Below are 20,084 nucleotides of genomic sequence, written 5' to 3'. Positions count from 1 at the left end.
GATTCCGGCCATTTCAAGTGAAGTCAGCTAAATATACAGTGCGACATATCAATTCATATCTATTTTCAATAAGCATGTGAGTGGTGACTATTTTAGACCTCACCGAGGTCATATGTCCACTTCCGGATCCTGGTCCAGTATCTCCGGATCCGGATTCCGGCCATTTCAAGTGAAGTCAGCTATATATACGGTGTGACATATCAATTCATATCTATTTTCAATAAGCATGTGAATGGTGACTGGTTTATACCTCACCGAGGTCATATGGCCACTTCCGGATCCTGGTCCAGTTCTTCTGGATCCGGATTCCGGCCATGTCAAATGAAGTCAGCTATATATACGGTGTGACATATCAAATCATATCTATTTTCAACAGGCATGTGAATGGTAACTGTTTGAGACCCCACCGAGGTCATATGGCCACTTCCGGATCCTGGTCCAGTTCCTCCGGATGCGGTTTCCAGCCATGTCAAGTGAAGTTTACTAAGCATAAATTGCAACTATCATTTCATATCTATTTTTTGTAAGAATGTAAGTGGTGACTGTTTGAGACCTCACATGGCCACTCCGGGATCCTGCTTCAATTACTCGAATTCCGGGTTCCGGCCATTTCAAGTGAACTCAGCTGAATATGCGGTGCGAAGAATGAAATATTTATTCAGTGTAAATATAACATCTTCTATTTGATTTCTTGTGTTTTTGTAGGCAAATAAACAAAACATTTTTTATTATTTCCGTAGATAAAATTACAGTTAAGCAAATGGATGTATCGATTTTACTACTGGACTAACTTCTTCTTCTTCTTGGCGTAACGTCCTCACTGGGACAAAGCCTGCTTCTCAGCTTAGCTCTCTATGAGCACTTCCACAGTTATTAACTGAGAGCTTCCTCTGCCAATGACCATTTTGCATGTGTACATCGTGTGGCAGGCACGAAGATACTCTATGCCCAAGGAAGTCAAGGAAATTTCCTTTACGAAAAGATCCTGGACCGACCGGGAATCGAACCCGTCACCCTCAGCATGGTCATGCTGAATACCCGTGCGTTTATCGCCTCGGCTATATGGGCCCACTACTGGACTAACATTTTTGTTGAATAAGATCTTAAAAGAGCTTTCTTCCGATTGCATTTGTATGATAAGCTCTTATGCGGCTAATTTTGTTGGTAGGGTAAAAAACCCAACTTCTGTGGAAATTGCTCCGTGTATTTTATCTGAATATTACTGTAGGGTTTTCATTCAATAATTCCATCACGAGTTCTTCTAAGAAATTCGTCCCCAGAGGATTGAAAATCAAATTATATCTATAATATTACCTACAATATCTTGTCGAATTACTTTAGTGAAAAAATCTTGGAAGTATTACAGCCGTAATAATTTCTGAATAAGTTAAAACAGTACGGATGAAATTCCGGAAATCATTGCCTAAAATATTCAAAGGCATTGCAGAGGGAATTACGTGGATAGAATGGCAATTCAATCGATAAAGTGACAGTTCGACCCGAACAAAAATTTTTCACCATACAAACTTTAAATGCGTTTTAAAAATAGTTCCCGGACTCGATTTCGACTAGTTTTTGAGCGGAGAATCAGATTATGAAATAATCCGGATACCGCTAAAAAAACAATTCCGGAAGATTTTTCCCAAATTATGAGTAAAAAAGTCGCATAAAAAATATAGATAATTCATGAGAAAATTCTCCAAAAAATAACACTTGCCAAAGATATGCAGAAAGCATTTCCAATTATATTGTGGAAGAAATTCGCAATGAAATTAACAATGGATTTTCCAAAGAAATTGCTGAAGAAGTTCTTAAAGAAATTACTGAAGTTACTTTCAAACAAATTGCCGAAGGATTTCCGAAAAGAGTTCCAGAGCAAAGTCTAGCAAAGTGGTTAGGGACTTTTTTAATCATCTAGCCAAGGGATTTCTATAAAAACTCAAGGAAGAATTTACAAAAAAATATTGAAGGAAATACCGTAATAATTCTCGAAGGATTTTCTGAAGCGATTTCCACAAGAATCGGTCTCTTTAGTAATATCTAGATTTCATGACAGTTCAACTTGAACTGTTATTTTATCCACGAAAATTAAAACTGGTTATTTGACTACAAAAACATTAGAAAGCAAATAAATGGTGTAACATTTACTCTGAAAATGTATTTCGTTCTTCGCACTGTATATTCAGCTGACTTCACTTGAAATGAACGGACTTCGGATCTGGAGGAACTGAACCAGGATCCGGAAGTGGCCATATGACCCCGGTGAGGTCTCAAATAGTCACCACTCAAAAGCTTATTGAAAATAGATATGAATTGATATGTATCACCGTATATTTAGCTGACTTCACTTGAAAAGGCCGGAATCTGGATCCGGAGGAACTGGACCAGGATCCGGAAGTGGCCATATGACCTCGGTGAGGTCTCAAACAGTTACCATTCACATGCCTGTTGAAAATAGATATGAATTGATATGTCACACCGTATATATAGCTGACTTCACTTGAAATGGCCGGAATCCGGATCTGGAGGTGCTGGACCAGGATCCGGGAGTGGCCATATGACCTCGGTGAGGTCTAAAATAGTCACCACTCACATGCTTATTGAAAATAGATATGAATTGATATGTCACACCGTATATATAGCTGACTTCACTTGAAATGGCCGGAATCCGGATCCGGAGGAACTGGACCAGGTTTCGGAAGTGGCCAAATGACCTCGGTGAGGTCTCAAACAGTTACTACTCACATGCCTGTTGAAAATAGATATGAATTGATATGTCGCACTGTATATTTAGGTGACTTCACTTGAAATGGCCGGAATCCGGAACCGGAGGAACTGGACCAGGATCCGGAAGTGGCCATATGACCTTGGTGAGGTCTTAAATAGTCGCCACTAACACCCTTACCAAAAAAAGACATGAAATGATGTGCCGCACTCTATATTTAGCTGATATGATTGAAAATAGCCTGGTGCGGAACCCGGAAAACCAGGTTCGGGACCTAAAAGTGGCCAAAGAGGCCACTTCCCGTCACCTGCCGGTCACGAGATCATCACCAATCGATTTAGCATGGTTTTTTCCTTTGGGGTACATACTTTTTATTGCTTCAAACCAGCGGCAAAAATAAGTTCCGTTTTTTGGCTCGATTTTGCACTGTTTCATCTTGCCCCACCCGTTTCAACTTGCCCGGTGTACCTTAATAAAAAAAAAACCTATACCCTTAAATAATACATACTTGCCGAATTTTTGTTTCTTTTTGCCGAGGTCAGCACAATCAAGTAATGTTTTAATGCCGAAAATCAGTATAACAGTCTCATATTGATTTAAATTGAAATCAACACTCAGATAGCCCAGTCCGGAAAGTAAAAATATGTGTATACATAAAGACATCGCTCACGCGGATACAATTGAATTGTATACATTCTTTTCTCAAATAATTAATTCAATAATCTCAATCTTGTACAGTTTCATCAGATTTTTTTTTCTGAACTGGTCGGTTTTTGCTATTGCAACAGGATCAAAACTACTAAGTTATAGCAAAAAAAACGGCCCGCGCAAAACAAAAAGCGGGTGCATTTTATCTTTCCGCTCTTATAGATGAAACGATCATTTCACTACCCACATCCAAAGAAGCGCTTCAACATACAAGCGACTTCATCGATCAAATCACGCGAGTCGTTGATGCGCACGAAATAGGCGAAAAAGGATGTGAAAACAACATGCGCACCCTCATTGAAAACCTCATGCACTATGGTCTATCAAACATCCCTCTTCTCGTCTCATAACTTATCGCATCCGATCGCATCTCACCTTATCCACTATGGTCACAGCCTAAGAGTTGGACGAAAGCGTGGTGAAGACCAGGCGCATCCAAACAGGAGAGATGATGTTTGAGTTCAAGAAGCATGGGCGTAGCCAGAGGGGGGCAGGCCAGCAGGCCACCAGATTTATTTTTTTAATATCGAGCCAACTCAAAGATATTCAAAGAGTTCCAGAGAAATATTTCAAAAATTTAATATTTTAATATTTTAATAATTAAGGTTTTTATCCACAATTATCAACCTTTTTTTACTCGAGAATCACAGGAAATTTCACCAAGTATTTCTCCAAGAGAACCACTTCAATCTTATCTTAGTTTTTTTTTACCAAATGACAAGCTTGGTTGAATAGCTAAATTTTGTGATGTTTATTCATGGAATACAGAAACAGCATGCCAAATTTTCCAGATATACCGGATCCCGTTCCGCTAGGTAAAAGCAAGGAATTTGTACAACCATTTGCACGAATTTTCACTAGTATTCAATTCAAACAAACGTCATGCTAAGAGCAAAATACCTGGTTTTTTTTACGAATACTTTCAAGGACACCTTCAGAAATTTCTTTAGGCATTTATTCAGGAACTTCTTCTAGAATTCTTTCAGAAATTCCACAAGGGACTTCTCTAGGAGTTTCTTCTTCGTGAATTCTTCCATGGGCATTTTGCAGGGTTCCGATAGTGGTTGTTTCAGGGTTTGTTCCAAGAAATGCACCAAGAATTCCTCCCACGATCCCTTCAGAATTTTTTACAGATACTTCTGCAAGGATGCATGCACGAATTCCTCCAGGATTTTTTCCATAGCTTCCTTCAGTGATTCCATCATATATTGCACCAGAGATTTTTTCAAGAATTCATCTTTGGGTTTTATCAGACATTCCTCCGGGAATTTATCCCGGGATATCTATAGAGGTTCAAAGCAGAAATATCTTCCAGAAACCCTTACAGGAATTTTTATCAGAGATTAGCTAAAAAATAATCCAGGAGTTCCTTAAAACATTGTACATACAATCTTTTTTGAGTCTATTCAAAAATTCCAACAATAATTCGACCAAAATTATTGCAGACATGGATTCCTCCATATTTTGTTTTTTCCAACAGAAATTCTTCCAGGAATTTGTTAGGAAAGTGTTCCTGCGATTTTCTAAGGAATTCTTCATGGGATTACTTCCGAGATTCCTCATGAGTTTTCTTCAGGAATTCCTCCCGGGAATTTCTTCTGTGTTTCTTCCAACAACAACTCCACGGATTATTTAAAAAATCCTCCAACGATTCCCTCAAGAATACTTTTTAAGGAGTTCCTCTTGGATTTTTTTCAGGAACGCATCCAGGAATTAATCCAGCACTTCCTCCAGAGACTGTTTAGGGATTCCCTTAGGAATGCCTCTAGGAATTGCTTCCGGGATTTCCTCCTGCGGTTTCTTCAGGAGTTCCTTCAGGAACTGCTACAGGGATTCCTCAAGGATTCCCTCCAATAAATCTTCTTAGAATTCCTTCAGGATTTCTCCAAGGATTCCATCTGGAATTTCTTCAGGAATTCTTCCTGGGATTCCTACAGGAAATTCTCAAGGGATTCCTCCACGAATTTCTTCAGAGATTCCTCTGGGAATTGCTGCAGGGATTCCTTCATCCATGGATTCCTTCAGAAATGCCTCTAGAGATTCCTCCAGAAACTCCTCTAGGAATTCTTCTAGAGATTCCTCCAGGAGTATTTCCAGAGATTCCTAGGATATCCTCCAGGGATTTCTCCATGGATTCCTCCAAGATTTCCGGCAGGGCTTAACTCGGGAATTCCGTCTGTGATTCTTTCTGCAACAACTTATTTTAAATATTCCAACAAAGATATTCCCAGGAACTCTTCTTAAGATTCCTTTAGGAATTCCTCCTTGTATTCTTTAAGGAACTCCTCCAGGAAATAATTCAGTACTTCCTCCAGGAACTGTTTAGCAATTCCCTTAGGAATTCCTTCTCTTCTAAGGATACCTCCAGAATTTCTCCAAGAATTCCATCTGCGATTTCTTCACGAATTATTCCTGGTATTTCTCTACGAATTTCTTGAGAGATTCATTCACGAATTTCTTCAGGTATTCCCCTAAGATTTTCCCAGGGATTTCCCTGAGAATTCCTGCAGGGGTTTCTCTAAAAATTCCTCCACGAATTCATCTAGCGATTCTTTCAGAAACTCCGCCAGAAATCCTCTAGAGATTTCTCCAGGAGTTCCTCAAGAGATTCCTTCTGGAATTCCTTCAGGAATGGGGCACGTTCGGTGTAGTACTAGATTTGTAGTAATGAGCTGAATTTTTGTATGGTGAGAAGGTCAATTCTCCGTTTCTGCAATAAAATGGTGCAAAAAGCGTGGGTATTATGATTCCTTGCCTAATTTGATGCTGTTTGAGCAAAACTTTGGGCAACAGTGTTGTTGTTTCCTCCATTTCTTGCAACATAAACAACATAGTTATCCAAAGTTTTGCTCAAACAGCATCAAATAAGGCAAGGAATCATAATACCCACGCTTTTTGCACCATTTTATTGCAGAAACGGAGAATTGATTTTCTCACCATACAAAAATTCAGCTCATTACTACAAATCTAGTACTTCACCGATCTGTCCTATTCTTCTAGGATATCCTACAGGGATCCCTCCAAGAATTCCTACAGGATTTTTTTTTCAGAGATTCCTCCAAGAAGTCTTCCAGGTTTTCCTCAATGCATTCCTTCAGGACTTCCTCCAGGTCCAGGCATTCCTCCAAAGATTCTTCTAGAAATTGCTTCCGGGGTTCTTCCAAGAATCCCACCAGGATTTAATACAGAAATTTATCCAGGAAATCTTCAAGGGATTCCTCCAGGAAACCCTTCGAGGATTCCTCCAGGAAATCCTTCGACGATTCCTCCAGAAGTTTTTCCAAGGATTCTTCCAGGAAATCCTTCAAGGAGGAGAACTTCTCCCGGTATTCCCCCAGATATTCCTCCAGGGATTTCTCCACAAATTTCTTCAAGGATTCCTCAGGGATTTCTTCAGGATTTCTCCAGGAATTCTTCCAGAAATTCCGCTCCAGGAATTTCTGAAGGTATTTTCAGGTATAGAAATAGAAATCTCCTAGAATTTCTCTGGAAATTCCTCTAGAACTTCATCCAGTAATTCTTCCAAGAATTTCTCTAGAGATTCCTGCAGCATTTCCCACAGGAAATTCCCTAGGAATTGCTCCTGGACATCCTTCAGAAATTTTGTCAGTAATTCTTCAGGAATACTATCAGGATTTTTTCAGGGATTCCTCCAGACATTCCTTCAGGAATTCCTTCAGGGATTCGCCCAGGAATTGCTTCAGGGGTTCCTCCAAGTAATTATCCTCCAGGGAATCCTCCAGAAATATCCCCAAGCTGCTTCCAGGAAATCCTCCTGGAATTTCTCAAGGGATATTTTCAGAAATTTCTCCAGCAATTCTTCCCAGAGTTCCTCTTGAGATTTCTTCATTATTTTTCCAGGGATTGCTCCAAGAGTTCATCCAAGAAATTTCTCCAGGTATTTTTCCAGGATTTCCTGTTGGGTCTTATTCAAGAATTCTTTCAGGAATCACGTCAGGATATCTAGGATTTCTTCTAGTACTTCCTCATAAGATCTCTTCAGATATTTCTCTAGGTATTCGTCCCATAATTTATACTGGAATTCTCCTAGATATATTTTCAGAAATTTATCCAGGGATTCTACAGGGCTTCCTCCAGGCATTCCTGTAGGAATTGCTCTAGGGATTTATCCAGGAAGTCTTCCAAGGGTTATTCCGGAAATTCTTCAAATTATTTCTTCGGAAATTCCTCTCAGGTTGTCTTCAAACATTCATTCAGGAGTTTCTTTGGAAATTTTAGAAATCCCTCATACATCTTTTCAGGGATGCACCTAAAAACTTCTCCAGGTTTAACTGATGATTTTTTTTAAATTATTTGAGGAATTTCTGGAAGAATTCCTCCGGCAAATAGTATAGGGAGATAATTTAAAAAGGACTCATACAGAAACCAGGAAATTATAGTCTAAACAACTTTAATTTTCCAGAAATTGCTCATCGCTACCAGTACCCCTTTGATTTATTTAGATCAGGCAATTTTTTTTAACGTATTGTACAAAATATAACAGCTACGTCCTTATCAAGAAGGATCCTTCGGTCAAGAGCTCAGAGTATAGGGAACTCATTGAGAAATCCTTAGGCAGCGACAGAGTTGCAGTAGATGCACTGATAAACAGCTCTGCGAACACATCTTCAATAAAATGTGCGCTACTGTGTTCTGCTTCGAATGTGGCCCGGCAGCAAACACACACCACTCAGCCATAAAACTGTGCGTGAGAGTGAGTGTGCCACAGAGAAAGGTAACGAAGAATTGAACAAAATATCAATTAAAAATTTACAGTCTATTACTTTTTGAAGTTTCTTTCAACATTAAAATTAGCTTCATAGTTGCATAAAACCATTTATTAATTAGAAAGCTATTCGTTATAAATTACAGTTTTGTTTTTTATACACTTCAAAATGCACTTTAAAACCATAAAACTTTCAATTTCACTATCTAAATAATATGTATGTATACTTATCCGTATGAAAAGAGTATTAAAATCAAGGTTTCTTGGCAGGCAAATTTTTACACATTGTTCAACGCATTTTCTCGCGATCTCCGCCTTCGTCGTACTTTATTCCTCTACCACTATCATACTAATCTCAAATTGGCTTTTGAAAGCAGCTAAATATGTAATCTCTACTTAGTTGCTAAATTTCTTAAAAACATAACCTAATCAGTTCGTTGTTGTTGAATGTCAGTCTTAAAACTAGATAAAATCTTTATCCTACATTGATAAAAACATAAGTCGGGTATACACAGTGTGATCATTTGCATGGACAAGCAAATGTCTCATTAACCTAGCATGTACGTCACAATTGTAGCCTTTTGAAAGCTTGGAATGTTTTTACACAGAAGATATTCCTTCCGCAGACACCAAAGCCTTTTTAAGTTGTTTAAAATGCTGTCAAAGGTTCTTCAAATCGAATCGAATACTGACTGGTTTTATAGTATTTTAATCAATTTAAGATGGTCTTGGATATTTGCGGATTCTAACCTAATGGTTGTATTATACAATTAACAGTTTCCTACGTATCGATAATGTATTTACTCCGTTGATTAGGGTTTGCCATAGAGGGTCCCCCAACAGCCGTAACTTGTTGCGCTTGTGCAACCTGTTGCTGCTGCTGCTGCTGCTGTTGTCCGCTAGTACTTCCAGCCCCACCCTGCTGGGTTCCACTCCCGCTGGGCTGTGCGCTAACCGTAATCTGCGACTGTTGACTCTTGGAAGTGGTGACCGTCACCGTGGATCCGGTTATGTCGGTCCGGAAGCTTCCCGAACACTGGGAATCCGCCACGCTTCGGCCGTCGCCTTCATCCCGGCGGGACAGGTCCGAGAAGGGACTTCCGCCTCGTTTCACCACCGTGGATAGCGAGTTCTCCGTCGACGAGGACATGTTGCTGGTCAGACCGCTGACCGTGGACTTGAGCTGTTTCTGTTGCTCGAGGATGTCCGCCGTGGTAAGATCGCCGGGTTTCACGATGTTCGGCGTCACGTTGCTAAGCCATGGCTTCGAGTTGGACTTCTTGGTGATGGTGTTTGCTCCCAGGGCTGCGGTCATGGCCGCTACGGCCGCTACCGTTGAGGTGGTGCTACATCCGCATAGGAGATCGGAAGGACTATTGCAGATCGTGCATTGACCTTCTTCTAGTTTTGTGGAGGTGGTGGCATTCATTTCGATTTCGTTCATCGCCTCGGCGAGGTTTCCGACCGTCAGGGCACTTGGTTTGTTGAGCATGGAGGCCGCAGTTGAGGACTTGATGTCTGGAGAGTCCTCGTAATTCTTGCTGAGGAGAAGTTTCGATAAGGACGGAGCTAGGCCTAGTCCGATGTTGCGCTCATGGTAGACTTCCGAGATGGTCGGGGTCATTTCGCGACTCATATGGCGTAGAATCGAATCCTGGATGTTTTTGTTGTTGGCCTTCTCCTTGGAAGTACCGCTGGTCGAAGGGACGCTAGATGACATGCTTGCGGTGGGTGCTTTGTTTAGTCCAAGATCAGCTGGTGTCTCAGTTAGAGGAATAATCTCCGCTTCCGTAGGGTTGAAATACAGTTTGCTGGCATTCAGGTTCAAGGTCCTCTCGTCATCCGGAAGCGTGGAGAGGGGCTTCCTCGGAGGTGCCGCGTGACTTCCTAAGCTTGAAGAAGAGATTTCCGTCCGACAGCTCAGCCGGTCCATGAACGAGAACTGATCGACCATCTTGCTACGAGTTATGGTTGAGGTTCCGTGCGCTGATGGTTGTTGAACAGGCTGCATCTTCAACTTGCGACTTCGCATGCTTTGTAAACTGTGCGCTAAGCTGGTCAGTTTACTGCTAATGGAAGCGGCATTCGAACTTGATGGTAGATCAAAGCTACGCTCAAATTCAGAATCGGAACTGGTTGATTCCAGTACGTTGAGGGTCTTTCCGTTAGCCTGGGCCTTTCCAACGGCTCCACCGGTGATGTTGTTGTACACTGGTGCCAGAGGTGCCAAAGGTCTTAAACTATCAACCATCGGTAAAGTTTGCCGGGGTGGCGGAAGAGGTGGTAGATTGTGGTGTCCTTGATTGGCCCTTCGAAGCACAGTAGCATGTCCGGAACCTTCCCAATCGGTAGCAGAACTGGCAGAGCTTGAGCTATCAGGTCGTCGCAAATTGGGATTTTGATGATGATGACCTTCGCGGACTGTTTCGTGACCGTAGGCACCCAGCCCGTTGTTTGTGTACAGATTACGTATCCGGGTCTGGTGCGCCAATGCCAATGATACATTGGGATCTACGTTCTGAATTGTCACTGGTGGGCTCGGTGTAAACGCTGCGTCACTTTCTCCACCACCACCAGGCCGAGACACCTTGATGGTTCCTCGTAGACTCGAATATCCTAGTCCCTTTGCCAAGTGGTCGCTCTTCATGAGGATCTGTTGAGTTGTGTATCCATCCGATAGCTCACTGTCCGTTGTATTCGCCAGACTAGAATCCAAATTAGCCGCGTTGTTAGTCGATTGTGACTGCGCTTGAGCTTGTTGGCCGCCGATGGGAACCTGGCCGGACGATTCTGTTTGTCCTCCGTCGGGTTCACCGCGTCTCCGGACGTACGAAATAAAGGCACTTCGGGTACTCAGGAATGGAACCCGTCGAAACGGTAACGGGGGTCGCGGGAAGTTATAGCTGGCTTGACTTTTGACCGTTCCGGCTGGGGAGACGCTACGTTGCTGTTCCGGAGCTGTAGGCGTTGGGCTTGGTGCCTTAGTTTGCGGATCGTCGGACGTGTCTTCGTTCAAGGATTCAGAACTGCTGCTGGATTCGATTCCGAGACTCTTGGGAGCTTCTTGGGTATCTGCAAGAAAAACTAGTATTAGATGAATAATTTCTTAAAAGAAGTCACTTTAAACCTTACCGAACAATGCAAGCAGCGATTGCAGGACAAACTGACAGTTCCTACGGTTGGCCTGCTTTCCGGTTCTTAGTGTCACCTGGTCCTGTCCGACTTCCATCAGATCGAATCCAAGCGAGGCCAGCAGTTCGTGACAGCCGGATACTCTCCACAAACGCACACTCAGCGGAATGTCGATGCTTTCGTTGTCGATGGTTCCCTTCGATGGGAACTGTGCCACCACGTTTCGCATGACTCCGATGATCTCGTCAGCGATCTCCGCGTTGTTGACTAACTTCGATAGAGCGTGCAGAGTGGTAGGTGATAAGCCTAGCAAGGCTTGTAAACTTGCCGAGCATTGGGACAAGCGATCTTCTGGATCCGTCTGTGGGAAAAATACGCTCGAAGGGATTCCATTAGCTGCCGGTTCGAAGCGGAATCCGACGGCCATCAGAAGATCTTTCCAGCCAACCACTGGACCGGCTTTGTTCTCGATACTCTTCTGGGTCGTATACATGGCATTCTTTTGTCCTCGGTGGATACGCTGTAGACTCTTTTCTACGAGATGCAGACAGACGCGAAGAGCATCTCGGCATTTGTCTGGAGTTCGCATTAGTTCACACAAGGCCTGCCCGATCAAGGCAACTTTGTTAGATAGTCGAACATTTCCTCCAATCAAGATAAATCCGGCCCAGTTAGCAGGATGGGCAAAGTGTTTCGTATGTTGAACAGTCTGCATGGCTTCTGCCAAGGCCTTAGCAGCTCTCGTTCCTTGTAAGAGGGCCGAATAGAAGGCCCTAAGAAGAATCTTTGCTGCCGTTTCCGGAACAGGCCACAGGGAAACCAAGACGGCTCCAGTGCCTGCAAACAGCCAGCTGCCAGCCAGGTTCGCCACTCCAATTCCAGTAATCGGTTCAACAGAGTGGTACGAGCTCAACACCACCAGCTTGGCACTCAGTTTCATGGCCAACAGATCTGCAGCACTCAGAATGAAGTCCGACAGTGGAGGGATCTCCATATTGGTCGAGGACAGATCGGCATTGTCCTCGTCGTTTTCTATTTCTCCCGAAGAGTTCGGGTAGAATCGTTTCTGCGATTGGGAATCCAGGACTTCACCTGGACTGAGAATGACGGCGCCTAGCTTCCAGCTTACGTTCGCCGCAAAATGCACACATTCAGCTGAGGTTAGTTCGGACACGATGGTCTCCTTGGTGGCGCTGCAGGACACCAGGGGTTTGGTGTTGAGCATGTCCGAAACCATGGCGGCTTCCTGGAGCGAGGCTGGTGATTCACTCCAGCCCCAGGTGTCCGACAGGGACGATGGGATCTTCGGTCCTCCGACGACCAGGGCACTGTTCAGGCCTTCAGCTGGAAATGGAATGTCGAATAAGGAAAAGAGTTAAGAAACAGGAAATAGCAATGGGAGTCTGATAGTTTCATAAGCTGTCTGTTCGTCAAGTTGTCCAGATAATGATTGTTTCGAAATTGCAGTTGTCGTTAAAATCGGTGGTTTTGAAATCTTCTGTCCAAAAAGATGAAGTTGTCTATTTGTTAATGCGTCTGGCCTTCTGTTCAAATGCAGCGTAACTTGCCCTATAAAGCATGAATCGAGTCTCTTGGATTCTGCAGGCGTCCGTTTGTCTAGCTAGCTGTTTGCGAGTTGGTTACTAAGACTAATAGGCACAACAGAAATTGAACACTTACCAGGCTCCCGGGTTTTGGTCCGGCTCTTCTGCCGTAAAGTATGGAGCGATGGAACTGTCAGAAGGGAACATCGCTCGGATAGATATTCGCCCGATTCATCTCCACTTCGAAGGATCGCGAACGGTACAAGGTACAGTTCCTTTTCCAGAACCAATATCAGCTCACGACGACCTATTCTGGATGCTGTGGATTAGAATATCTTAGAATCGTTTCGACGTTCAAGTAGCTTTCTAACTTACTGGTACTAATGTCAGGAAGTAGATCTTCGAATGGTGCCAATAGTAGGTTGTACAGTACATGAAGGCAAGATGGACCCTGCCATGGTGGGAGCATATTGGATCGTCGAGATCTCGTCGATCCTTGCAGGCTTCCAATGGATCTGGAAGAATCAGGCACATCAATACTGATCTTAAGAAAAACACTCTCTTCTGAACTTACCTGGTAGATCCTTGCAAGCTGGCCACCGATCCACCGACGCTTCCCAAGCTGAACAATGAACTCAACGAGTAGTTACTCGAGTTCAACAAATGGTTCCTATTCACCATCCGCAGGAAACCGGCACGCTCATTAGCAAAATCGTCGATCAGGTTCTCATTCGACGATTTCCAACCACTTCCGTCGCCCTCCTGTAGCACACTTCCGGAGTTCACACCCAAACTGTCGCGCACAAAATTGATATACTGATCCAATAAACTTTCACACCCGTTTCCGTTTTCACCGCCTGCGGGTTTCTTCTTCATCTGCAGTGTCTGCTCGTCGATCTTCGCCACGTGGAAGCGCACGATCCTCTTCTGTGGCGACAGGAACCACGCGTAAAGTTCACTGCCCGCTAAACTGTAGTAGATGATGTTGGTCTTGCTCTTGTTGACCGTATCGAAGATGTACTCGCTACAAGTCAGCAGGGTTTTTCGATTGTTCAATGAATTCTCCGCGCTTTGGTTCGAGTCAGCGCCCATCCTTGAGCGACACCGTTCTGCCGCAACCAGGGCTTCCTCATTTCGTCCCATATTGATAAGGATTCTTTGTAACGTTTGATAACAGGACGTCTGCAGATCGTACAAATTGGTCCTAGCTTCGGGTGTAACTTGATCACTTCTGATCGACTCTAAGATCTGCGCGGCGCTTTCCATCTGCTGCCGTGAGTTGTCTTCATCTCCAGACGCAAGCAGTGAAAGACCCAAGCGGTAACGGATCTTTGCTTCATCTTCCAGTTTGTTCAACGATTGTACGATGGATAATCCTTGTCGCAGGAAACTAACTGCCTGAGTCACTTGTTCCATAGTGTGATAAACTCGACCCAACGACAAACATGCATGGGCCTTCGTTAATCGATCGGTCGTTAGGGATAACTGTTTTTCAAAATATCTCACTGATTCGGCATAGTTCTTCAACGATTCGTACACTGATCCCAAATTGCCACAGGATCTTGCTTGCAAAGCAGCGTGACCCATATTTTCACACAAGTCCAAGTCCTGTTTGTGCAAACGCAGCGACCCTTCGTAGTCTCCCATTTGATGGAACACTGCACCTAGTCCACTTATAGCATCGGAGGTCAACGCACGATCACCCAACTCCCTCGCAATATCTCGCTGATGTTCCAAACAGTTGATCGCCTGTTCGTAATTCCCCAGAGCACTGTGAATACTTCCCAGATCACCGTAGGCCGCGGCCTTCGCTTCCGGATTACCCAACTCGTGCGACACTACCAATCTCTTCTCCAAACACACTAAAGCTTCTTGCAGATTTCCCACCGATTTGTAACAATTACCCAATCCCCGATAGGCACGTTCCTGATCGCGTGGACTCTGTAGTGCGATCGCCAACGCTAGATGACGATCGTGGCACTTGATCGCCTCCGCATGATAATCTCCGAGTGCGTCGTAGCAGTCCCCTAGATGCCCAAGAGCTCTGGCGCGATCGTGTTGAGCCGTCGGGGTATTCACTTGCTCTAGTGTGCCCAACTGTTGCTCCAAATACCCTATCGCGTCTTCGTAATGACCCATGTTCAACCGTGCGATGCCCAGATTGCCGAAAGCTTGAGCTTCCACCGCCGAATCCTGCAGTTCTTGTGCCCTTTCCAACTGTTCCTGGTAACACTTGACCGCATGAGTGTAGTTTCCAAGTGCCATATGAACCGCCCCCAGATGACCGTGGGCTCGACACTCGCCAGGCAGATCGCCCATCTCCTGCCTTAACGTCAGTTCTTGCGTGTGGTATCCCAACGCTTTGTCGAATTTCTTTAGAAGACGATGAGCTAGTCCTAGTGCTCCGCAAGCAGCAGCTTCCATTCCGCGTTCCCGTGCTTGCCTAGCAAGCGATAGTTGACGTTGATACATCTTGATCGCTTCGTCAACATCGCCCATTCGGATGAGCACGTCTCCGATATTGCCAAGGGCTCGAAATTTCCCGGGAAGGTGGTTCGTCATGTGGGCGATTGCTAGGAAATATTTCTGACATTCCAAAGCGCCGGCAGTGTTTCCTAGGGCCAAGTGGGCCAGACCTAAATTGCAATAGGCTCGTCCCATGTTCATTTTGTTCTGGAGGTCCTTGGCGAGGGCCAAGTCCTGATCGTAGTATCGGACTGCTTCACGGTAGTTGCCGATGCAGTAGTGGGCGTAGCCGAGAAAGTGACATGCCTTGCCTTCGGCGGCGACGTCGCCGAGCTCTTGGGAGAGCATCAGGTATTGTTCGTAATATGGGACGGCCTGAGCGAATTCTTGACGCGAGCTCAGGCAGTTTCCGAGATTGAGAAGAGCACAGGCTTCGCCTGCAGTGTCCTTCAGTTCCCGAGCAATGTTCAGGTGGGCTCGATAGTGCATCAGGGCCATGTCGTGAGCGCCCAGTGCTTGATAGGCTACAGCTAGATTGCCGTGAGTGGAGGCCTCTGCGCTGCGATCGTGCACTTCTTTGCTGATTATCAATTCTTGTTTGTGGTATTTGATGGCTTGTTCGTAGAACCCTGCAGCGGAGTATGCGTTGCCGATGTTTCCGTAGGCTCGTCCCATTCCGGCTTTGTCTTGTAATTGGCGGGCGATGGTTAAATGGGCTTGATGAAGTTTTAGAGCGGCATCGTGTTCCCCGAGAAGTTGGTAGACGATACCAAGGTTGGAGCACGCCCGACCTTCGCCGACTTTGTCGCGAGCTGCCAAGGCCATTTCGAGCTGTTTTTCGTGCCATCGTTTGGCTTGATGGAAGTCATGGCCACAGCGAGCGGCATGGCCAAGCCCGGCATAAGCACGGGCTTCGATGGCACGATCACCAAGTTGTTGCGCTATTCGAAGGACGTTTTCATGATAGGTAATCGCTTGAGTGAAGTTGCGCTTGTAGTGATAGCTGGAACCGAGGTTGCTGTAAGCGCGAGCTTCCTCTACTTGGTTACCGAGCTTACGTGCTAGTCGCAGATGTTGAGTATGGCAATCGACGGCGGAATCAAATTCGCCCATGGCTAGATAGACTGCACCGACATTTCCAATTTCGCGAGCTTCTTGGAGTCGATCACCCATTTGCTTTACCAGTTGAACGCACTGTTTGTGGGAGGCTAGAGCATTAGGGTAATCTCCAATAGCGGTGTAGACATGTCCTAGAGATGTGAGAGCTGCTGCGGCTGCTTGAGTGTCCTTGCACTTCATTGCCAGGACAAGTTGATAACGATGAGATGTAAGGGCTTCCTTGTACGAACCCTGACTGAAGTAAGCCGAACCGAGATTCCCGTGAGCACGACATTCACCCGCGGTATCACCAAGACTCTTCGCAACAGCCAAGTCCTGTTGCATATACGCGATAGCTTTGTCTAATTGATTTAGCGCCCAATGGGCCGAACTGAGAGCACTGAACACTGACCCTCGTAACTTGAGGGAACACGACCCTATCCGGAGGGCCGATTCTAGCACTGTCACTGCGGAATGGTACTGACCGGCACCGAGTAATTCTTGTCCCACCACTGATATCACTACGAACGGCGACTGATCGAGTTTCATGGCTTTTAACTGCTGGAACGTTGGCTCGAGGGCATGACGTAGAGGACTCTTGATCGAGGCCTCCACAAGTCCTGCGAGCAGCTGCTTCGAGTTGGGGTCCTGAGCGAGACCCGAGCTGAATGCTGCCAGTGCTTCACCGTATCGTCCGAGACACTGCAGCGCAACACCTTGTCGAAAGTAGGCCTTTGGCCATTGAGGGCAAAGCTCTCTGGCCCTTGTGGCATCCTGGAGGGCCAATGCAAACTGACCCTGCTTGAGTCGAGCCGCTGATCGATTACTGAAGAGAATGTGATTGCTGGGGTCCAATGCCAGGGCATCGGTGTAGAGCTGCACTGCCGTGGTGAAGTCCCCATTTTGGCAGGCAGTGTTTGATTGGCGCACTTTCTCCAGGAATAGCGCTCGATTGGCGGCCGGTAGTTCCGGCGTGCCTTCCGGTTCGTTCTGGAAAAACACAAGAAAAATCGAAAAAACAACACGTTAACAACGTCCACTTTTTAGGGTCCGCGACAGGTAATTATGGGGTTCGTGTGCTTGTGTGTCTCTTTCTACCCTGTCGGAATGGAATGATGGAACTAGGCTATACGACGTACCGAAAAAATAAACTCGGACAGTTGGAGCTTGTGTGCCCTCATCGAACACAGAGCAGAGAAGCGCAAAGAAAGTCCACCGCGCGGAGAGAGAGAGTGAGTGAAACTGGTGATCGCGCAACGGAACGGCACCGATCGTGGGGTCTGCCTTTCGCGGTTGTCGGTCGGAACTGAACTGATCACGAGAGTCGAGAGTTTGGACCCGAAAGGTGGTCTTTCAAACGAAAAACGAAGCTTTCGCGGTGAAAATCTCTCACGCGATCGATTACTCTCTCTCTCTCCCGCTCTCGCGCGATCGTTTTACCTCATTTTCTTTCCACCCATCTTCGTGGCACATTACAACAGCAGCGCAGCAATGTCTTCTTGTACAATTTTTTGTCGGCGGTTTCACCCAACCAAACTCGGACGGAACGAATACCGGTGAAGATTTTGATAAATAAATTGAAGGAAGTATACGTGTAATCAATTATTATGATTGCTATCATCTTTACCGCATGATTTTGCTCTTTCGCTTCGTTTTGGTCATTACTCTCTCTCCGCGGTCGATCGATCGAAAGCATCAATTTTTTCCGGCTTTCTTTCGAACCAATTTCGCGTGTAACCCTGTTTTTTCTTCGATGGACCGACCGATCGCAATTACCTACCACTATCTTTTAGTGAGAGTTTCTTGGTACTCTGGAGGACAGCGCACAGCTCAGAACCTTGGTGAAGGGAAAGCATTCAGGTACTGTAATTTACCGCGTGTAAGTGTACGCTTGGAGAGACCGAGGCTCACGTTTAAAAAAGTATTATCAGTTTGATGATCGTGTTCGTTGATGCAGGCAGCTGGCAGCACTGCACTTGTTCCAACGACCGATCAAATTGTAGTTATCCAGCTTCATTGTAGTCTCTTTCTCTTGGTTTCTCCATCTCTCGGTTCTCTCCACGACACGCAATTTATTCTCTTGCTCTTGCGCGATCGTTCAGCGTGCGAGAGAGCCGAACAAATGCCGAGTCGAATTGAGCGGGTTCGTCGCTTGTTCGGTTGCTGCCGAATCGAGCGATCGAGCGAGCAGAAGAAGGAAATTAATCGGATGTCGGTTTTGCACGGGTGTAATTTTTCAAGAATGCTTCTTTCGCGCATCTTTGCGGGCCTTTGCCGGGCCCACGGGACGACGGCGGAAAGGAGCCGCGCGCCGTCAGAAGGAGATTGGATACATTTTTTCCCTTGTCACCGCTCGCGTCCGATCTTCGCCGCCCAAGTTTGGAAGTTTGGTAGCTGACGATCGAGTCGACGCGCGTGGTGGTATTGGTGCCGGAGGAAAGGGTGCTTGGGTGTGTGGGTCTGGGTATGAGTGCTCGCGTACGACGGCGACGGGGCAAGCGCGCGAAGGGAAACGATCTAATCAGCGCTAATTAATCTGCTGTTGGGTCTCGATGTTCCTTCGCGCCCGCCGAGGTTGTCCCGATCGAAGTGTTGTGTGTGGACAGAGGACGAAGAAGTCCAAGGAACGAACGGACCAACAACAGCTGAAGCAGTAGCGAGAAGCAAGGAGACGACGCAACGCGCAGGCATCAAGCGCTCTTGGCAAGGCCATCATCATCTTCATCATCCGGATAAAGGCTTTCTTCTCCCTTTTGTGGCAAAGTGAAGTGGATCGATCGCAAACCTCTTGGATCGGGGAAAGAACGAGACCCAGCGGCGAGGGCAGCGCGGAAAGTTGAAACCGAAATAGATAATGGAATTTTGATAAGGGTTTTCTTTTCTTGGGCAGGGCGGAGCAAAGCGAAGGAGCAGGAGGAGAAGGCGAAGGCAAAGGCGATGCAGCAGAAGAGGGCCAACGAAGCAGGTAGGTAGGCCGTAGATTGGAAGGCGGTTTGGTTTTTGTTCGGGCGTCCGTCCGTACCTTGGTGATCCAGAGGAGAAGAAAAGCGTACGATCGATCGGTCGGTGAGAAAGCAGCGCGCTGAGTGATAGCATTCGGAGAGGCGTTGGAACGAGGGGCGACGCAACCAGCGGAAATCAATTTCGCCAGGGGAAAACAGTGATGCCGTAAATGAGCAGTTTGTTTTGTGATATGTTTTGTTGTTATTCAGACCCTTCTTGGCTGAGGCTATGGCTAGGTTGATCGCCATGGCCCCATTGGCGAGCGTACGATCGCCGATGGATTGGAATTTCGAGACGCCATATGTGCCCGATTCACCACGGATCAATTGCTATCAATGGAGGCTTGCAGGGATTATTCTTCGATTGAAGCTAAGATCGAAGAGTTATTTTGAAATGTTTGAATAGAGAGTTGAACAGAGGTACAGCTACACATTTGAATTAAATGATACTGGAATCCCGAAATCCGGTCGATTTGTCTGTTTTGCGGATGCCATGTATATTATTGCTAGAACATTACTGCCGTGTGCAGCATAGTTGCCCCATGTTCTATGGGAATCTCTATTAACATGGGACAACTATGCTGCAAACGGCAGATCAGGAAAGCTGATAGATAGAACTGTACACACGCCTGAAACGTGAAGCCGCAAAGACTGATGGTGAACTTCAACGTGTTTGTGAAGTA

The 20,084-nt window shown here is 45.6% G+C and overlaps 1 protein-coding gene across 1 annotated transcript; it reads right to left on the bottom strand.

Annotated features, from left to right (window-relative positions):
* Nucleotides 1-8,261: 8,261 nt before the first annotated feature.
* Nucleotides 8,262-19,712, bottom strand: LOC109418349 (tetratricopeptide repeat protein 28). The gene is made up of 6 exons (XM_019692537.3): nucleotides 17,539-19,712; nucleotides 13,410-17,389; nucleotides 13,211-13,350; nucleotides 12,972-13,154; nucleotides 11,292-12,635; nucleotides 8,262-11,231 (listed from the first exon to the last, which is right to left on the bottom strand). Exons 1-6 carry the CDS (start codon nucleotides 17,578-17,580, stop codon nucleotides 8,941-8,943), a joined length of 7,980 nt encoding a protein of 2,659 aa, XP_019548082.3. The 5' UTR covers nucleotides 17,581-19,712; the 3' UTR covers nucleotides 8,262-8,940.
* Between the last annotated feature and the right edge of the window lie 372 nt (nucleotides 19,713-20,084).

Source organism: Aedes albopictus, chromosome 3, assembly GCF_035046485.1.
Source record: "Aedes albopictus strain Foshan chromosome 3, AalbF5, whole genome shotgun sequence".
Lineage (NCBI taxonomy): Eukaryota > Metazoa > Arthropoda > Insecta > Diptera > Culicidae > Aedes > Aedes albopictus.
Note: the sequence above shows the minus strand (reverse complement) of the source record. Positions and strands in the feature narration are given on the sequence as shown.

Bases quoted from the DNA above. Each gene is read 5' to 3' on its own strand.
- LOC109418349 (XM_019692537.3), bottom strand. From the start codon at position 17,580: ATGAGGGCACACAAGCTCCAACTGTCCGAGTTTATTTTTTCG. The intron at 13,155-13,210 runs GTAAGTTAGAAA...TCTAATCCACAG, and splicing joins ACTTCCTGACATTAGTACCA to CATCCAGAATAGGTCGTCGT. The intron at 11,232-11,291 runs GTAAGGTTTAAA...TTTTTCTTGCAG, and splicing joins ATCGCTGCTTGCATTGTTCG to ATACCCAAGAAGCTCCCAAG.